This window comes from Jaculus jaculus, chromosome 8 (genome assembly GCF_020740685.1).
Source record: "Jaculus jaculus isolate mJacJac1 chromosome 8, mJacJac1.mat.Y.cur, whole genome shotgun sequence".
Lineage (NCBI taxonomy): Eukaryota > Metazoa > Chordata > Mammalia > Rodentia > Dipodidae > Jaculus > Jaculus jaculus.
This window is the reverse complement of record NC_059109.1, coordinates 75,874,335-75,890,741: the sequence shown is the minus strand read 5'-3', so window position 1 is coordinate 75,890,741 and position 16,407 is coordinate 75,874,335. Positions and strand designations below refer to the sequence as shown.

The following is a 16,407-nucleotide window of genomic DNA, read 5'->3' as shown; positions in this document are numbered from 1 at the left end:
TCTAAGTCCAGCACAGCCTGGAACCAAAACCAAAGGACATTATAAGAAAAATATAGACCAATGTCCTTATGCTCGTCTTTATACCTGTCCCCACCCATACAAAGTAACCTCTAGTGTCCTCCCTTAAGAATTCCCTTGCCGCCGCAGCTCACCTGCAGGCAATGTAGAGAACTCCACGCAGGCCTCCTTCTTCTCCCTCTGCTCCAGTGGCAGCTGCCAGGGCATTTGGTGGGGCTGGGCCAGAACCTTGACCTTATAGGCCATGTTTGGCCTGAGGTTGAAGAACTGATACTTGTACCTGGCAGCCTTCACAATGTCTAGTTCCTCCTCATTGAGGAAGATGACGTGGCTATAGTTACTATTGGTGGGCAGCCAGGACAGCTGGGCTGAGATCTGTGTGATATTGTCTACACGTAGCTGGGAAGGCGCTACCACCACGTCCTTGCCCACCAGCAGTGTGCACTGCAGTTCATCTGAGCTCCCGCGGCTCGTGATGCACTGCACAGAGATGCGGTATGTACAGGCAGCTGTGTTGAGCTTCTCGATGAGTGCCTTGGTTCTCCTGCCCAGGGCAAGACTCAGGCGAGTCTCTTTGTCCACTAGGACATTGTAGCTGCTCACAGTACCCCAGCCAGGTGGCACAGCAGGGGGCTCCCAGCCCACAATGACACTTTTGGCGAGCTGTTTTATAAGGGTGATTTTCCTAGGATAAGGCACGATGTCTTCTCCAATGTCGTCAATGCTCACACCCAGTGTTCCCCCACCGTCGTCTGTGATGCCTGAGCCCATGTGAGGTGGCGAGTGGAGGTCAAGGATGGTTCCTCTCTCCAGGCCAAGGCTGCTGGAATGATTGAGAAAGTTCTGGTCCTGCTCACTCCCTAGAGTACTGGCCAACCGAGACTCATTGTCTTGGATAAAATCCACAAAGTTGGAGGGGACCAAGCCCCTCTGCCCATCCAGTAGCTCTCCTGTTGGGTACAAGAGCAAGCATCAGTCAACTGTCCCACAAGGCCCTGGGCCATGCCATACAGACACACTGCATTTCCCTGATAGCTCCACAAGGCGTTCACTCCCATGTCACCTCTATTTCCTCCTTCATCACAAAGTTTGGTTACTTTCATAAAGGCCATCAGAATCTGGGGCAACCACATTTTCTTTTTTCTTTTTTAATATATTTTATTTATTTGAGAGAGAGAAAAAGGGGGGGGGAGAGAGAGAATGGGTGCACGAGGGCCTCCAGCCACTGCAGATGTGTGAGCCCCTTGTGCATCTGACTTATGTGGGTCTTGGAGAATCAAACAGGAATCCTTTGGCTTTGCAGGCAAACGCCATAACTGCTAACCCATCTCTCCAGCCCTGCAACCACGTTTTCTTATCTAGGTGAATACCATGGCTGCTCCCAACAACTAGGAAGCTGTTTGATGTGGGCAAGGGGCTCATGTTGACTGAATGCCCACCTCTGGGGTGATATGGCACATAGTAGGTATGCCAAAAATGCTATGACAAACAACAATGTCAAATTTGTGGCCTCGGAATATTAAAAAATAAACATTACTATCATTTTTGATCAAGTGACCCTATGAACAGGAAGTAAAGTTATTTCTCTGCTCCTTGCAAATCATCAGGAGCACCTCAGGGACACACCAGTGTTATCTGATAGAAAATGAAATAATCTAATTATTATCATAGATTATCTCTTGGTTATCATAACTATCTCTAAGTTGACTGACAGAAGTAAATGCTATGAAAATTGTCTCTGCAGTTGTGAAGGTCACTGTAGGGACCTCTTTTCTGTGTAGCAGGCTAAGTTTTTGATGTTCCTTCATTGATGAGGCTCAAAGGGCTCCTAATGGTAGAGGTGCCCAGAATAGTACTCAGAGGTACTTTGAAGATTTTGTGGCTTGGATCACATCCAGCACAGAGCCAAAAAGTCATCATCTCCCCACTCATCACAGCAGACCCCCAAGAGAGGCCAGGTGAGCCTAGGAGACCAAGACCATCCTGATCACTGGATTCTGCTCCCAGGAGATACCCTGGCTCAAGGAATCTGTAATATGACCCACAGAGGGCAAGCCAGCCATTTGATCAGTCCTGGATTCTAACAGAAATAAATGACTCAGATGCCCATTCTGACCTCTAGGCAGTCAACCCTTTGCCCCAAGGACAGTCTAAAAACACACTGGTTCTGGCGTGAGAAGGGAATGCCTGTGGTGATGATCATAACAATGGTGATGGAGGTGATAAATAGTGATGGTGGTGACAGTGGTATGTTACATTTACTGAGAAATAATTTGGTGCCAGGCTCTGAACATTTCCTATCACCCCATTCATTCTCACAGTCACTCTGAGAAGTGGATCCTGTGCTATAGCCATTCCATCATTGGGGAAACTGAGGCACAAAGAGTAAACATAAGTCCCTGAGTTTTACAATCTACTTTGAGGTCCCTGAAGTCTTTGGGTGGGTGCAAAGTGTGGTTGGAAAGTTTCAGAGACCTTTACAAGGTTATCTTACAGCTGGGCTGGAGATCCATGAACATGGGTGAGACATGGTTGGCCATATCCAGAACCTCAGGGCTGTGTGTGGAAGGGACACCCAGTTGCCAGGCAATGTCACAGAGGCAACCTGGCCTCCTGTAAGTAAAGACTTGGGAAGTGAGCATTGTTGCCCCTGTGCACTCTGAGAAAATGTCCCTCGTGCCCAGAAAACCAGATTCCATCTGTACAGAGCCACAGCTGGTTGAAATGGATAGCTCACACCTACAATTAGAAAGCTGATGGTTGATAGGGTAATTGACATGAACACATCCATACTTAACATGTACAAAGCTGTTCTTACTGTCATTCTCTAAGCCACAATCTAACTGCTATTGACATAGTACTTCATTGTGAGAATGTCATAGCCATCTAGAGATGAGTTACAGCACACAGGAGGACAGTGTAGGTTATATGCAAACACTAGACCATTCTATATAAAAGACTTGAACATCTGTGGGGCTAGATGTCCATTGGTTCTCCATAGATAGAGAGGAGACATCTGGGGTATTGATATCACTGTCACCATAGCCATCATCATCATTATCATGATCATCATCGCCCCACTACAGTGGGAACCTCAGGACCTCGGGGGAGTAGAGGGAGAGGAACAGAGCAGAGGTCCAGTAGCCCAGAGTGATTTGGAAACCTGATAATTCTCCCAGTACCCAGACATGCTTATCCACTGCATGGACCAGCCAATCTCTACCAACCACAGCCACATCTCACACAGACCTTCATAGAACCCATCCTCATCCATGTCTCCATAGACATAGAGGTATTTTCCTGCTGTGAGAGGAAGCTCAGCTTCTGGGTTTTCATTGGGTCCATCGAAGGGATTGTAACTGGAAGAAGCAGAGTTCACACATTAGTGGCCATAGACAGGAACTCCTGTCAGGCCCTATAGCTGCTAACCTGGCACACTGCTCCTCACAAAACCACACAATAGTTCCAGTCTGTTGAGGTCTTTGTGAACCTCTGCTGGTTCACTTACTTAACTTAAGCACAAAGGTAATTCTGCAGCAACTATCTGCTCAGACCACTTTGCTCCAAAGACATAATTATGATTTGCTCACATCTATCTCTTCTACCAAAATTACACATTTATGAATTAATGACAAAACTTAGGAAGAAAACAGACTGTTTAGGAAGAAAAGGAACACTACTGCTGTTCTCTTTGTTTGTTTTGTTGTTGTTGTTTTGTTTTTGTTTTTTCAGGTAGGGTCTCACTCTAGCTCAGGCTGATCTGGAATTCATTTTGTAGTCTCAGGATGGCCTCAAACTCATGGTAATCCTCCTACCTCTGCCTCCCGAGTGCTGGGATTAAAGGTGTGTGCCACCATGCTCGGCAAACCTACTGTTTTAAACACCTAGCTAAGGGAAAACCATAGCATAAATACTACTTAACAATTTATTTTTCACTTAGTAATAATGTAGCATACTACTTTCCTCTTTTTATGCATGTGTGTGTGCACTTGTGCATACATGTGGAAGCCAGAGACTACCTCAGATGCCATCCCTCAGGTGCCATCCACCTTTATGGAGATATCTCACTGGCCAGGGATGAGAATAGACTGGCTTGCCAGTGAGCCCCAGGGAGCTTCCTGTGTCTACCTCCCCAGGCCTGGAATTGTCAAGTACCTGGCATTGTCATTATAGTGCTTCTGGTTCTCATACTTGTGAGTCACACTTTGCTAATTGACCCATCTCCTCAGCCCTAGTATTCTGTATGCTACATACCTCATGAAATATTCTGCCATGTCTACTTAGTAGACATATGGCATCCTGCTCACCATACTTTATTGAACCATTTTCCTGATATTGAACATTAATATTGTTTCTAACCCTTGACTAACATATTCAGTATTGTATCAAATGCCTTTGCAAACATATTTTAAAGATAAATCCTAGAAATGTATTTGTTTGGTCAATGATATGCACACCGAGAATATACTTCTAGGGTGTGTTGTCTAGAATCCTGATACCACTACAGAGGATGGGGACTGGGTTTGGGGATATGGGCACTGCTTCCCTCTGTGGCGGTGTTTGCCACCCGTTCAGGTTGAATGGTGTTTCCCAAAATAACTGCTCGAGCCCTACTCCTGATCTTATGAATGTGACCTCATCTGCAAACAGGTATTTATGCATGTAAGAGATGGTCACAATGGCCTAGTTGGACATTATTGTGTGAAACTCAGTGGCTTGGGAGACAAAGGCAGAGACTACAGTAATGTGGCCATCAGACAAGGAGTACCTGGGACCACCAGAATCCAGAAGGAACCCAGGACCCTTCCCCAGAGACCTCCCAACCATGGCTATGGAGAATGTTGGTTCACACTCCTGCTTTCAGAGCTGAGAGAGAGCAAGCATCTGTGTGGTCATCCTGAGACTCCAAGGATCGGCAGTGCTGGAGACTAGGGGTGGGAGCAGAACCTTTCCAGCTTGGACCCTTCTCTTCTGCCCCCAGAATACCATGCCCACGGGGAAGCTGAGTTCCTACCTGTAGCGGGCAACGCATAGGTGCACCTTCGCGGAGCCACTCTGCTTTGAGGTGTTGGAATTCTGGTCATTGTCCATCTGGGAGAGACACAATTGGGGAAACATCCTGCACAGCAAATCAAACCACACTGTTCCTACCTTGAAGCCCTCCAGCACTTCCCATGGGACTTACTCAAAGATGGATGCTGACCTAGGCCCCCAAACAATACCCATCTCCCCACCTCCCAGCTCCACTACAACTACCCAAACTCCTCTGGATATTTCTCACCAATATAGCACCACCAATGCCTAAAAGGCATCTGAGAAAGGCCCTCCTGGCCTGTACAAGCCCCTCAGTGTCACAGGGCTGGATAATTTGTCCATGGCTAGGACCTGGCTGTCTAAATGCTGCCTGGGGATAGGGGAGCAGTGGGGAGATTGCTCAATGGGTAAAGTACTTGCCTTACAAGCATGCGAACCTAAGTTTCATCCCCAGAACCTACATAAAAATTCCAAGCATGGTATACACACCTCTAATCCTAGTACTAAGAAAGAGGAGAAAGGAGAATCCCTGGAGCTCACTGGCCACAGAGTCTAGCCTAATTGGTGAGCTCCAAGACAATGAGAGACCCTGTCTCAAAAAGGTATATGGAATTCCTGAGGAACAACACCCAGTTATCCTCTAACCTCCACACATGCACCTTGCCACACTCTCATGCATACACACTCATAAAATAAAAATAATACATAAATAAATAACTTCTGAATGGGTACTGTGTTCCCCATTGCTGGCTTGCCATCTCCACAAGAACAAAGGTCTCTCTGCTTGTCAACAGCAGGTCCCCAAATCCTGAGACACAGAGAGTCAGTAAGGAGGAGTACAGGGAACTGATGGAAGTGAGGGGAGACTCAAGTGGAGAGGAGAGAGGGGAAGAACAAGAAAGGAAAGGACACAGTGGGACTATTGGCATCCTTTTGCACAGAGAGGACACGGGTGGCTGGGTAGGACTCACGTCGCACTCAAATCTGCATATTGGGCTTCCAGATCGCAATAAGAAGGTAGGCTTGACACACGGAGGCTCCAGCTTGTCCCTGGGCAGCACAATATAGTCACTAACCACAGAGTTGTGTCCAGTGGGGCCCTCAGGACCTGGTAAGGAACATCGGTATGGTTTAGAGGAAGGAGAAAGGTGGTCAGGTTAGAACACTGTAAAACTCCTGTAGGAGGGAGAGAATACAGGAAGCTGCATATGGGAAGAAAGGAAGCTGGCTTTGCTATTTCCTCCTTCAGCTCTCATGGCTGCCTAGCCCAACCACCCTATCTAGAACAGCCACCACCTCTTTCCACCTCACTGTCTGTCTGCATGCATCTGTCTGAGTCAGACACCACTTTGAGGCCTATCAGCTCACTTACTCTGTCCTGCCCACCATCCAGGGACACCTCCTCCCACAGAGCCATGTTCTTTCTGGTCTTGGTACCTTAAACACCTCCTGGGTGCATTCAATGCTTGGTAAGTAACCAGAAGAGCATCTACTACTCCAGTTCTACCCCTCGTCCCTTTCTCAGGGCCATGACCAGACTTCACCTGCTCTCTGCAAAGCATGAGCCTCAGAGATAATGCTTCTGAGATTAAAGCAGTGCTGCCTCGTTTTCATAATAAAAAACAACACCAGAAAATACTAATCTATTCTGATAAGAACTAGGAGAAAGTTGGAAACTATCTTTATGGAAATCCAAAGTGAGGTCTGTCAATCAATTCTCATAAATTATACAAACACACAAAATCAAGTTGTTTTTTTTTTTTTTTGAGACCATAGTTTAGGCTGTTCTGAAAGTAGCAACAATCCTCCTACTTCAACCTTTCAAATGCTGGATTATAGGCATAAGACAACATGCCCAAATAAGAATCAATTCTGTAGCCAGGTAGACAGGGCTGGGCATACAGCCTGTTTAGCCTCAGGGCTACTCCAAGGAAGTTCCACACCTGTGGTGTTTTGACTGCAGTCCAGACATGAGTCTGTCATGCATACACTGGCAATGTCAAGTCACCTGCTCCTACTTCATGTCCCAAGCAGAGATGGGGGATGAGGATGACCATTCACCTCCTCCTCATCATTGTCCTGGGGAGCTATACTGTCAATAGTGGGGTAAGAAGGGGCAGCAGCAGAGAAATGAACAATCCAGACCAATGGAGCACTGGGCCAGCAAACCTCGTTCAGTAGTTACTGGAACAGACTCCTAATTCCCCATCCCATGGTCCTCCATGAGCTGTGTGACCCCACTCAAGTGTCTCAGTTACCCTTTACTATAAAATGAGCCTACAAACAGCAGCCACTGTATTGCGCCTAAGGATACCATGACATCCTCACAAAGCTACCAGAAGACAGATGTTGTAGCAGTGGGGGTTTGCCAGAGTAGGCAATTAATTAGGCAGGACAAGGGTGGTTCTTAAAGACAGGGGCCTTGGGAGGTCACACCATGCCTATCTCAGCTTGCTCCACCTGTGCCAGTCTTGGGATTTGGTGTTTGCCCAGCTCAACCAATTAGATTTCTCTCCCAAGTGCATCCTGCCCAGGTATGGGTGGGTCTCCTCTAAGTCCAGGTAGATTGGCCGTGACACTTGGCATAGGTTTGTCCAGGTGGGATGGTGCAAATCCTTTACCCCTTGGATACACAGAGAAAGTGGGCCATTTTCCCTCTCCAGAGCTTCAGCAACTTTTTTTTTTTTGCGGGGAGGGGGGACAGGGGTCTTCTGATGGGTAAGAAAGAGTGGGGTGGAAAGAGACATTTTTTCCTATTATTACTGTTTTCACATTTGATCATCCTTGAAAACACATGTTTTTAAAATCCCTTCTCATGGTTTTTTTTTTTTCCCCCTAAGATCCATGTTCGGTTACATGGGCTCCTGGGCTCCAGTTGGTGTACCACTCTTCTCCCAACTCTATCTTCCCTTACCTCCCCAGTGTGGTATTTAAAAGTCATTTCCGGGCTGGAGAGATGGCTTAGCGGTTAAGTGCTTGCCTGTGAAGCCTAAGGACCCTGGTTCAAGGCTCAATTCCCCGGGACCCATGTTAGCCAGATGCACAAGGGGGCACACGCATCTGGAGTTCATTTGCAGTGGCTGGAGGCCCTGGCGTGCCCATTCTCTCTCACTGTCTCTCTCTCTGCCTCTTTCTCTGTCTGTCACTTTCAAATAAATAAATAGACATAAAACAAAAAAATTTTTAAAAAGTCATTTCTTGTAGCTGGGCGTGGTGGCACACGCCTTTAATCCCACCACTCAGGAGGCAGAGGTAGGAGGATTACTATGAGTTTGAGGCCACCCTGAGACTACATAGTGAATTCCAGGTTGGCCTGGGCTAGAGTGAGACCCTACCTTGAAAAAATAATCATTTATTGTATCTGAAATTGCCAATTGTTTGGTTAGTTTGCAGATATGAACTCAGGACTTGGGTTCCAGAAAGCACCCCAGAACCCAATTACAGTGGTGCACATCTATAACCCCAGCACTCAGGAGGCTGAAGCAGGGGTATCACAAGTTTAAAGCCAACCTGGATTATGTAGCAAAACCTTGTCAGAGGAGCAAGAGCATCCAAGCCATTCTGTGAGTGAACAGTAGCCTGTGCTACCTTAATATCTGCTATGGTGGGCTCCCACACCCTTGGCCAGCAGTTGTTATATAACTTCCCTTTAAGACCACCCCCCACATTGCCTCCATTGAGCAGGGACATGTTCATCTTACCTTTGCCAATGGAGGTGGCTAGTCCATTCATGAACTGTGGAAAAGGCTTTCTGGGGGCTGAGGGAACATCTAGTGAGGCCACCAAACTGCTGCCCAGCAGGTCAATGTTCCCAGTGTGCTGCCGGAATTTCTCCAGGTCCTGGGACAGCAGATTGAACTGCTCACTCTGAACACGGCATTTTTCTTCCAGCTCACGGACCTTGGACTTCACAGCAGAGGCAGGACAGGGGTCAGCAGTGGTATTTGGTGGTGGGGATGTGTGTGAATGTGGGGTTGTATGTGCACGTGTGCACATGTACTGTGTGCGTGTGTGTTTGGGAGGGGCTGCCTCCACCTCCATAAGACAGCAGTATCTGATGGCTCAGTTTCACATGCAGCCTGGCTGTTGGCCATTGTGAGACTGCAGGTGCCAAGAAATCTGAGATCCCTCAGTTCCCAGCCAACTGCAGATCATTATTGGCTCAGTATGTAGCCTGGGCACTTTGTGGTTGGCACACCTTGCCACAGTTGTTTGAAATGTGAATTGCAAGGCTGTGATACAGCTCTGACTGGGGACTCAAATGCTAACCCCTGCTTCCTGACTGAGCATCCATTCTCTAGGACTGCAGAACCTCCAAAAAACTTGATTTTCAGCAATATGAGGGATTTTCTACTTGCTGGACTAGGTTAACAATACTACTGCCATTTTCCCAATCACAAAGACACATTGGAAACTTGGGGAAGGACCAAAACCTCCATGGGGACACACATAAAAAAAAAAGCAGCCACAAGCTCCCTCCTCGGTCAGATCAGGCCTGGGCTACATAGAAACTGGCTTGGGAGATCTCTGGTCTTTGTTGGCTTCCTGGCCACTATGGCTGTCTCACTATTGTAGCTCGTGTACAAAACCAAAGCGCCCTCTCCCTGCCCCTCCTGTTTCAAGTTTGTGACTAGTCAGAGGAGGAGAGTCCTGGAGGAGGTGTTCCAAGGGCTCTACCCTCCTCTTGCCCTGCACTCTACCCTTCCAAGGGTACTCACCCACCCAGCTTGCTACAGGTGCCCTGATGATTGTTTTGTCTCCTCTGTCACAGTTTCTAAGCTCCCAGCCTCTGCTTCCTGGTTAGCGGCTATACATAGCCCATGGTTAATTCTCAGTAAATGTTTGCTAAAAGAGGGGCATCTGGTGTGTGAGTTTCCTGTTTCTTGAAAGGGAGGTTTGTTCAGTCTGCATATACGTGTACTCTTGTCATTCCTCACTCCAGGATAGCTGGAAAATTCCATCCATGCATGGCTGGTTTCTCCTGTTTGTTGCCTGGCCCTCAACTAGCACATCAATTCCAAGCAAAAAGTATTTGATTTATTTCCTGCTCTAAGCCCAGTACCAACATAGGTATCCAGTTGGTGCTCAAAAGCTGCTTGTTTTTATATAAGCATGCGGTCATTTCAGAAATGTCACTATGGGCCACTCTGAGGACCAGCCTGATCAGGGCTCAGAAGTGGACAAACTTCATCATGCTTATTTTTCCCCTCTTCTTCCTTCTCCTGTTCCGCCTCTACCTCTTCCCCTTTCTTCTTCACTTTGTCTTCTTCCTCTTCATCCTCCTTCTTCCCACTTCTCTTTTCCCCCACAAGCATTAAATGTATCAGCTCCTTCATCCAAAATGGATGCTATTTATGTCTGAGACCCCAGGTTTCTAAATATAAACCTAGTGAATCCCAAGCCTACAATTAATTTCTTCAATTTTTTAACAAAATCAGCAGGGTTCTTCTTTTAAAAAGTTGAATGATCTTGGCCAAAATAGTCTCCACTAAGGAAGGTGAGGAACCAAAACACATAGAGCATGGAAGACATGAAGAGATTCCATGAGCAGAGACAGACAGGTGTGATCTCAAGAGCAGAGTCACATGTAGTAAGTCTGCATCATGTTTCTAGGTGCCCTGGGACTTCCACTCAGGCCTCAGGGTAGCCAGGCACCCTGCAGCTAGGGCAGGGTCATCAGTGTAAACAGCTCCCCGTGAATGGAGGGATAGCTCACCTGAGTTATCAAATGGGGCTGTGGATACCTACTGTGGCAGGTGAGGCTCCTGGGTGTGAGAATGAGCAGGAAACAGCATCTGAATAGTCACACAGTCCTGCTCTGTGCACTCAGAAAAGCACCTATACTGTCCCACACCTTTAGGTCCTGTGCATATAAAGATGCCACGAGAGTGGTAGGTCCCAGGAACACAGCCAGCCAGTCTTCAGAGCCGCACCAGCCTACAAGGCCGCCATGAGCCAAGATCCTTATATCCCCAGTTCTCCTATGGACATGAGCACTTGTATGAATGAAGTTCTGGATCCAAGGCCCTGAGGGGAGACAACTCCACACTAGCCAGGGTTTGTTTGCCTTTCAGAAAGAGGCAGTGTAGGACACCCCCACCCCCATGCAGAATGAGGCCATTGGGTGGGAACACTGGGGCACAATGGCACTCTCGAAACCTGAAGTCAGGGCAGCGAAAGGGCGGAGGACTGCAGGGCAGAAGGAGAGCATGTGAATGTGCAGAGGTCACTGTATAGGGACTGAAACAGGGAGCTGTGCTGCAGAAAACCAGGACCTTATGAACTCTGCCTGGCTGACAGCAGGTGGCTCGCAACCAGTGGCACCTGGGAAAGGGGACTGAGCTGATTGCAGATGGGACAAGTGTACCAGTAATGCAAGCAAAAGCCAGAAGGGGCACTGAACCCTCAGGAGATGGGGAAAGCAGATAGGTTGTGGGTTCTGTCTGTTCACCCCCACTTCTATCCCCAGTAAACGTCTATGGTTCCAGAGAAACAGTGTGTTCCTTTTGATATAAAATCTCTCATTTCAAACATGGGTATTTCTGCATATAAGCAGAATCTGAACACATCCAGAGGTGGATGGACCCAGGGCTGCATACTGTGGTTCTGAGGTATAGGTCTTGACCCTTCCCCCATTGCAGGCTGGGTCAGGGTGAATGGTCCTGTAGGCCCACAGGTGCCTCTGGCCTTCTAGATATACCTGAAAGGGTATCGATACAGCAAGCCACCCCTCATAGCTCTGACTCTGTGACCTGCAGTGCTCCATGCTGGAGGGCATCTGGCCCTCTGGGTTGAATGTCCGACCTTGGCACCCAGTGGCTGTGATGACAGTCTCATTGCAGAGGTCAGAAGAACTATGCCACCCAAAGGCGTCCTCAGTACATCTATCCTGATGGCTGGGGTGGGCTTGTTAGTATGCCAGGATCAGAACCGGATGATCATAGTATTCCTTAGGAATGGGGGAAGCTACCACTTGTTGGTGAAATGATAAGCATTTAAACATGTGGCTGGATTCATGTATCTGAGCACTGTCTTGCTCTTAAATGAATCTGACACGAGCTTGCAGTCTTGGAAATGGTGCCACGGCTCTGTGTCCATACACCCAGGCCTGTCAGTCTGGTAGCTTTCCCTAGAGCAAGTGTTCACAGAGCCAGTGGTGGCAACATCAAAGTCATAGAGTGCTGGGACATCTTTGAGCTTACCAACAAACACAAGAAGTACCTTCTTGGGCCTGTCAGTAAATGCTTACTTTATAAACGTCTGTTCACATAGGGGTGCTGCTGTGAGCCTTGCTCTTGGGGTAACCTGCAGTGAAGAGCTGTGGGAGAATATTCCCTGCCAAATTCACCACAAAGAATTTATATCTTGGGCTGGAGAGATGGCTTAGCAGTTAAGCGCTTGCCTGTGAAGCCTAAGGACCCCGGTTCGAGGCTCGGTTCCCCAGGTCCCGCGTTAGCCAGATGCACAAGGGGGCGCACGCGTCTGGAGTTCGTTTGCAGAGGCTGGAAGCCCTGGCGCGCCCATTCTCTATCTCTCCCTCTATCTGTCTTTCTCTCTGTGTCTGTCTCTCTCAAATAAATAAATAAATATTTAAAAAAAAAAAAAAGAATTTATATCTTGTGCCCAGCCACATCTGACCTGACCTTCCTTTTTCTGAGATCCCTTGTTTGGCTCCCTCTAAGCATCACAGGAAACACTTCAAGTGGCAGGATACTATCTCAGAACCCAGAAGCTTCCAGAGAATAATTGAGATAAGGGCTTATGGAAGCCTTGAGTCACCAGATTTCCCTGCTGACACATCATCAGAGCCTCCCTGGACATGGTCACAGCTGCAGAGGGCCCAAGGCCGCTCACTAACTAGGTGCCCTCGATGGACTGTGTGTCACTAGCAGGGGCATCTGCTTTCAGGAGGCTGAAACAGCAGTCCCCTGTCCTGTTCCTGGAAGGTGCATTTGGACAGCAATAGTTATTTCAGGATTGAGCATTATGGAGTCCTGTAGGTTGGAACCTTGAAACATATGCTCACCAGGCCATGTGGACATGCTTACCCACCCACCCATCTCTACTGGCCCAGCTCATGCCTCCCAGAGAATGACTGCCTGCAGGTGGGGGTGCCAGCCAGGTACCTGTGCTCAGACCGTAGCAATGACAGATGGCTGATGATCAAGAAGGAGTCTATAATTATAACTAGCAGCAGCAACTTGCAAATGTGGGTGGAGTATTTATAATGGCAGAGGTAAAGTCCAAAGACGTGACTGTGGCCTTGCTGCATGCCTCCACATGAGTTTCTCTACCTTTCCGATTTCTTAACAAGGAGCTGATACGGGGGGCTATGTGCCACACTTAGTGTCAAAACAAGACATTGTGAGGGTACAGCACACTTGCTCCAGGAGAAGATGACCAGGAACATCCAGAAACATACAGCAAATGACTATGAAGGTGGTTAACTAGTCAGCCATGGAGTGCTGGAAGTTGTAGGTATAGCACTCAATACTGGTGTTTGTCGTTGTGAGACAGTCCATGGGCTACGAGGCCTGGACCACTATCTCTCACTCTGACACTGCTCACAGCATGAAGGTCTCTGCCGCACATCTTCCTGGCTGAGACATCCCTCACTTCTATGTGCTAATGTCACCAGGCGGACGGGTCCCTCCAGCGCTGCCAGATCCCCAGTGTTCCCTTGCAGATGTTTTCAGGCAAGACAGCTGCCTGCACCTTGGGGTTGGGGTGCACAGAAACCTGCTGTGCTTTAACAGGGCAGGGCTTAGGTAGGATTCCACCCTTTTCTCCTAAAACTCTGTGGACAAATCATTTAGCCTGCCACCCCTCAGCCTCCCCCAGGCTGTATGAAAGCCAGTGAGATGTGCATTGTCTTTTGGCATCCCCAGGGGACTCAGTTCACTGCTGGCACAAAAAAGCACTCTAAACTGCTGCTGCTATTTCCTCTTGCCTCTTTGCATGGATGGAACTTCCTCCAATCTGTGCCACACATTCCACTCCTGAAAGCCGGCATCTACTTGTTCATCTCTGCCTAACAGAAAACCTGGAGACTCTGCTGTGCTTTTACCTCTCCTGACACTTCTCTGTGCTGGGCCCCATGCCAGCCCAAAGTCCTTTGATGTGGACTTTCCTTGGGTGTCCTGCACAGTGGTCTCCTCACTCTGTACACTGGCCACACACTCACCAGGAATTTGGGCCTGGAAACATCCACAGACATGGGCTGAGGGTTTAGTGTAACACACTCCCCAGCTCCACTTCTTCTTGTGACCATGAAGCTAAGCTGGGAAGGAAAGAGGGCTACTATCCTTGTCTTCGGCAGAGAACACTGAGCCTCAGCTGCTTGCGCTCTCTAGGGCCACATCAGGCACAGACTTATGCCCCAGAGCATCTGGTTGGAGGATCCTGAGAACCTGTGTTTCCAACATGATCTGATTGATGCAGAGACTGCCAGTCTGGGATCCTCTTTGAGAGTCCCTTCTCTAGAAGTACTAAAAGCTGCTCTTCTCTGAGTTCTAAGAGAGAGCATGGATGGCCCTCAACCTCAGGGTCAGAAAGAACAAGACCCTCTCCTCCCCCTCCATGGAAAGAGCTTGCTGCTGGCTTCCAGGTGGACAGGAAAGACAATCACTCAGGGGCCAGTGTGAATTCTGATGACCTGTGATGAAGTTGTGGGCTAGAGGCAGGAATCCCCAAATCACATGTCAGTCCCAGCCATGTCTCCTCACTGTGGTCATCTGAATTCACATCATTGGCAGGAAAGGAAGCCGTGTGCACAAGGCCAGCTCAACATCCCAAGAACAGTACTGGCATTCTGATGCTAGTTTGGGGCTAAAGAGCTCTGAGTACCACATGTACTGGGTCAGACCATCAAGGAGCCCAGTGGGGAGTGAGGCGGTGAAGAGGAAGACAAATAGCCCAAGCTCACGGCTGCCCATGTGGGGAGAGCAACAGGAGGGCAGGGGTGGGCAGAGATGCTGTGCTAAATACCTGCATGCAGTCCAGGGTGTTCTGAGCGGAAAGCCAAGCAAGACAATCATGGGAAAATGACATGAATGAAAGAACAAAACCCCAAGCAGCCCATACCCACAACATTGTTCCCAGATCCTGACCAAGACACGCTGTGTTGTGGTCATTAGTGCAGTTCAAAGCACATGTCACCAATAGTGCCATGACAGGCTGCAGCAGGATTGTATCTAGCAGCAGCTCTGGAGGAGACAGAAATGACATGGTGGCTTTGGGGAAACTGGGGTTAGGGACTTGTTTCTAGCCAGAGGAGGTCAAACTAAAGTTTCACCAGCCATGTGAACAAGGAAAAGCAGCCTCTTCCCCAGGCTGATGGATGGCTGTCAGCAGGTGGGCCATTTGGTTCTGTGTGTCATATATTTTTTCTATTTGCCATTCATCACGTGCATCTCCTCAGATATTCATTAACTAATGGATGTCTGCCAAAGATCAATGTTACCATATGAGATGGAAGCTACAGAACCTTTCCTATGGGAGGACTAGATTTTGGAAAGTGACATATTCAGTAGCAGCTATTGCCCTGGGGTGAGGGATGAGGTCATTTTGCAGAGGGCAGCCTCATCCATTATTTGGAAAGCATGCCCTGGTATCAGGCACCTGGGATGATCCACTAGGCCACTGTCCCATTCACTGCATGGCCTCTCTCCTCTGGAGGTGGTAGGCTGGCTGTGACTGCTTGCTGTGTGTGGAAGAATGTATGACAAAGGACCCTGACGATCCCTAAGAGCTCTGTCTTCCTCTGTCTACCTTTTTCTAAGGAAGCTGGCATGGGACCAAGAGGCAGAGGTGAAGAGTGGTGTATCATCCCAGCTGTTTCAGGGTCACCAAGGGAAGTCAGCAGGTAGCTGAGAAGGTAACTTCTATGTGGAAGGTGTCCTGGCTGATACTGACCACTTTGGCTTCTAGACCCTCCTTTCTCTGACCCTGCAAATGTCTCCCCAGCAGGAGCACCACGTTTCATCAATGTTTCCCACATCTTCCCTCAGAGGATAGACTCCCAGGAACAGCTTAATACCTCTTTCAGAAGAAACTGCTTTCCCTCATGTCCCATCAGCTAGCCCAGGGGCACATGCCCACAGAGGCACACAGCTCTGACCCCAGCACTGTATGGCTGGGGGAGAATTGCCATACCTCTCTTCCTCATGAGTAAGGATAGAAATGTTAAGGGCTAGAGAGAAAGCTTAGTGGTTAAGGCACTTGGCTACAAAGCCTAAGGATCTAGGTTTAATTCCCCACTATCCACATAAGCCAGATGCCCAATGTGGCGTATGTATTTGGAGTTTGTTTGCAGTGGCTAGAAGCCCTGGCGCACCCATTCTCTCTCTCTCTCTC

The 16,407-nt window shown here is 48.4% G+C and overlaps 1 protein-coding gene across 16 annotated transcripts in view; it reads right to left on the bottom strand.

The window, feature by feature from the left end:
* Nucleotides 1-16,407, bottom strand: part of Rimbp2 (RIMS binding protein 2) — a 247,665-nt gene that overhangs the window by 42,069 nt on the left and 189,189 nt on the right. For 11 of the 16 annotated variants that reach the window (XM_045156310.1, XM_045156309.1, XM_045156316.1 and 8 more), the window contains 6 exons: nucleotides 15,040-15,060; nucleotides 8,754-8,958; nucleotides 6,024-6,160; nucleotides 5,033-5,109; nucleotides 3,268-3,377; nucleotides 153-968 (listed from right to left, as the gene is read on the bottom strand). In XM_045156310.1, the coding sequence (XP_045012245.1) occupies nucleotides 153-968; nucleotides 3,268-3,377; nucleotides 5,033-5,109; nucleotides 6,024-6,160; nucleotides 8,754-8,958; nucleotides 15,040-15,060 (1,366 nt within the window). The remainder of the gene's footprint in view (nucleotides 1-152; nucleotides 969-3,267; nucleotides 3,378-5,032; nucleotides 5,110-6,023; nucleotides 6,161-8,753; nucleotides 8,959-15,039; nucleotides 15,061-16,407) is intronic. The other 5 variants (XM_045156313.1, XM_045156318.1, XM_045156324.1 and 2 more) reach the window with 1 other exon arrangement.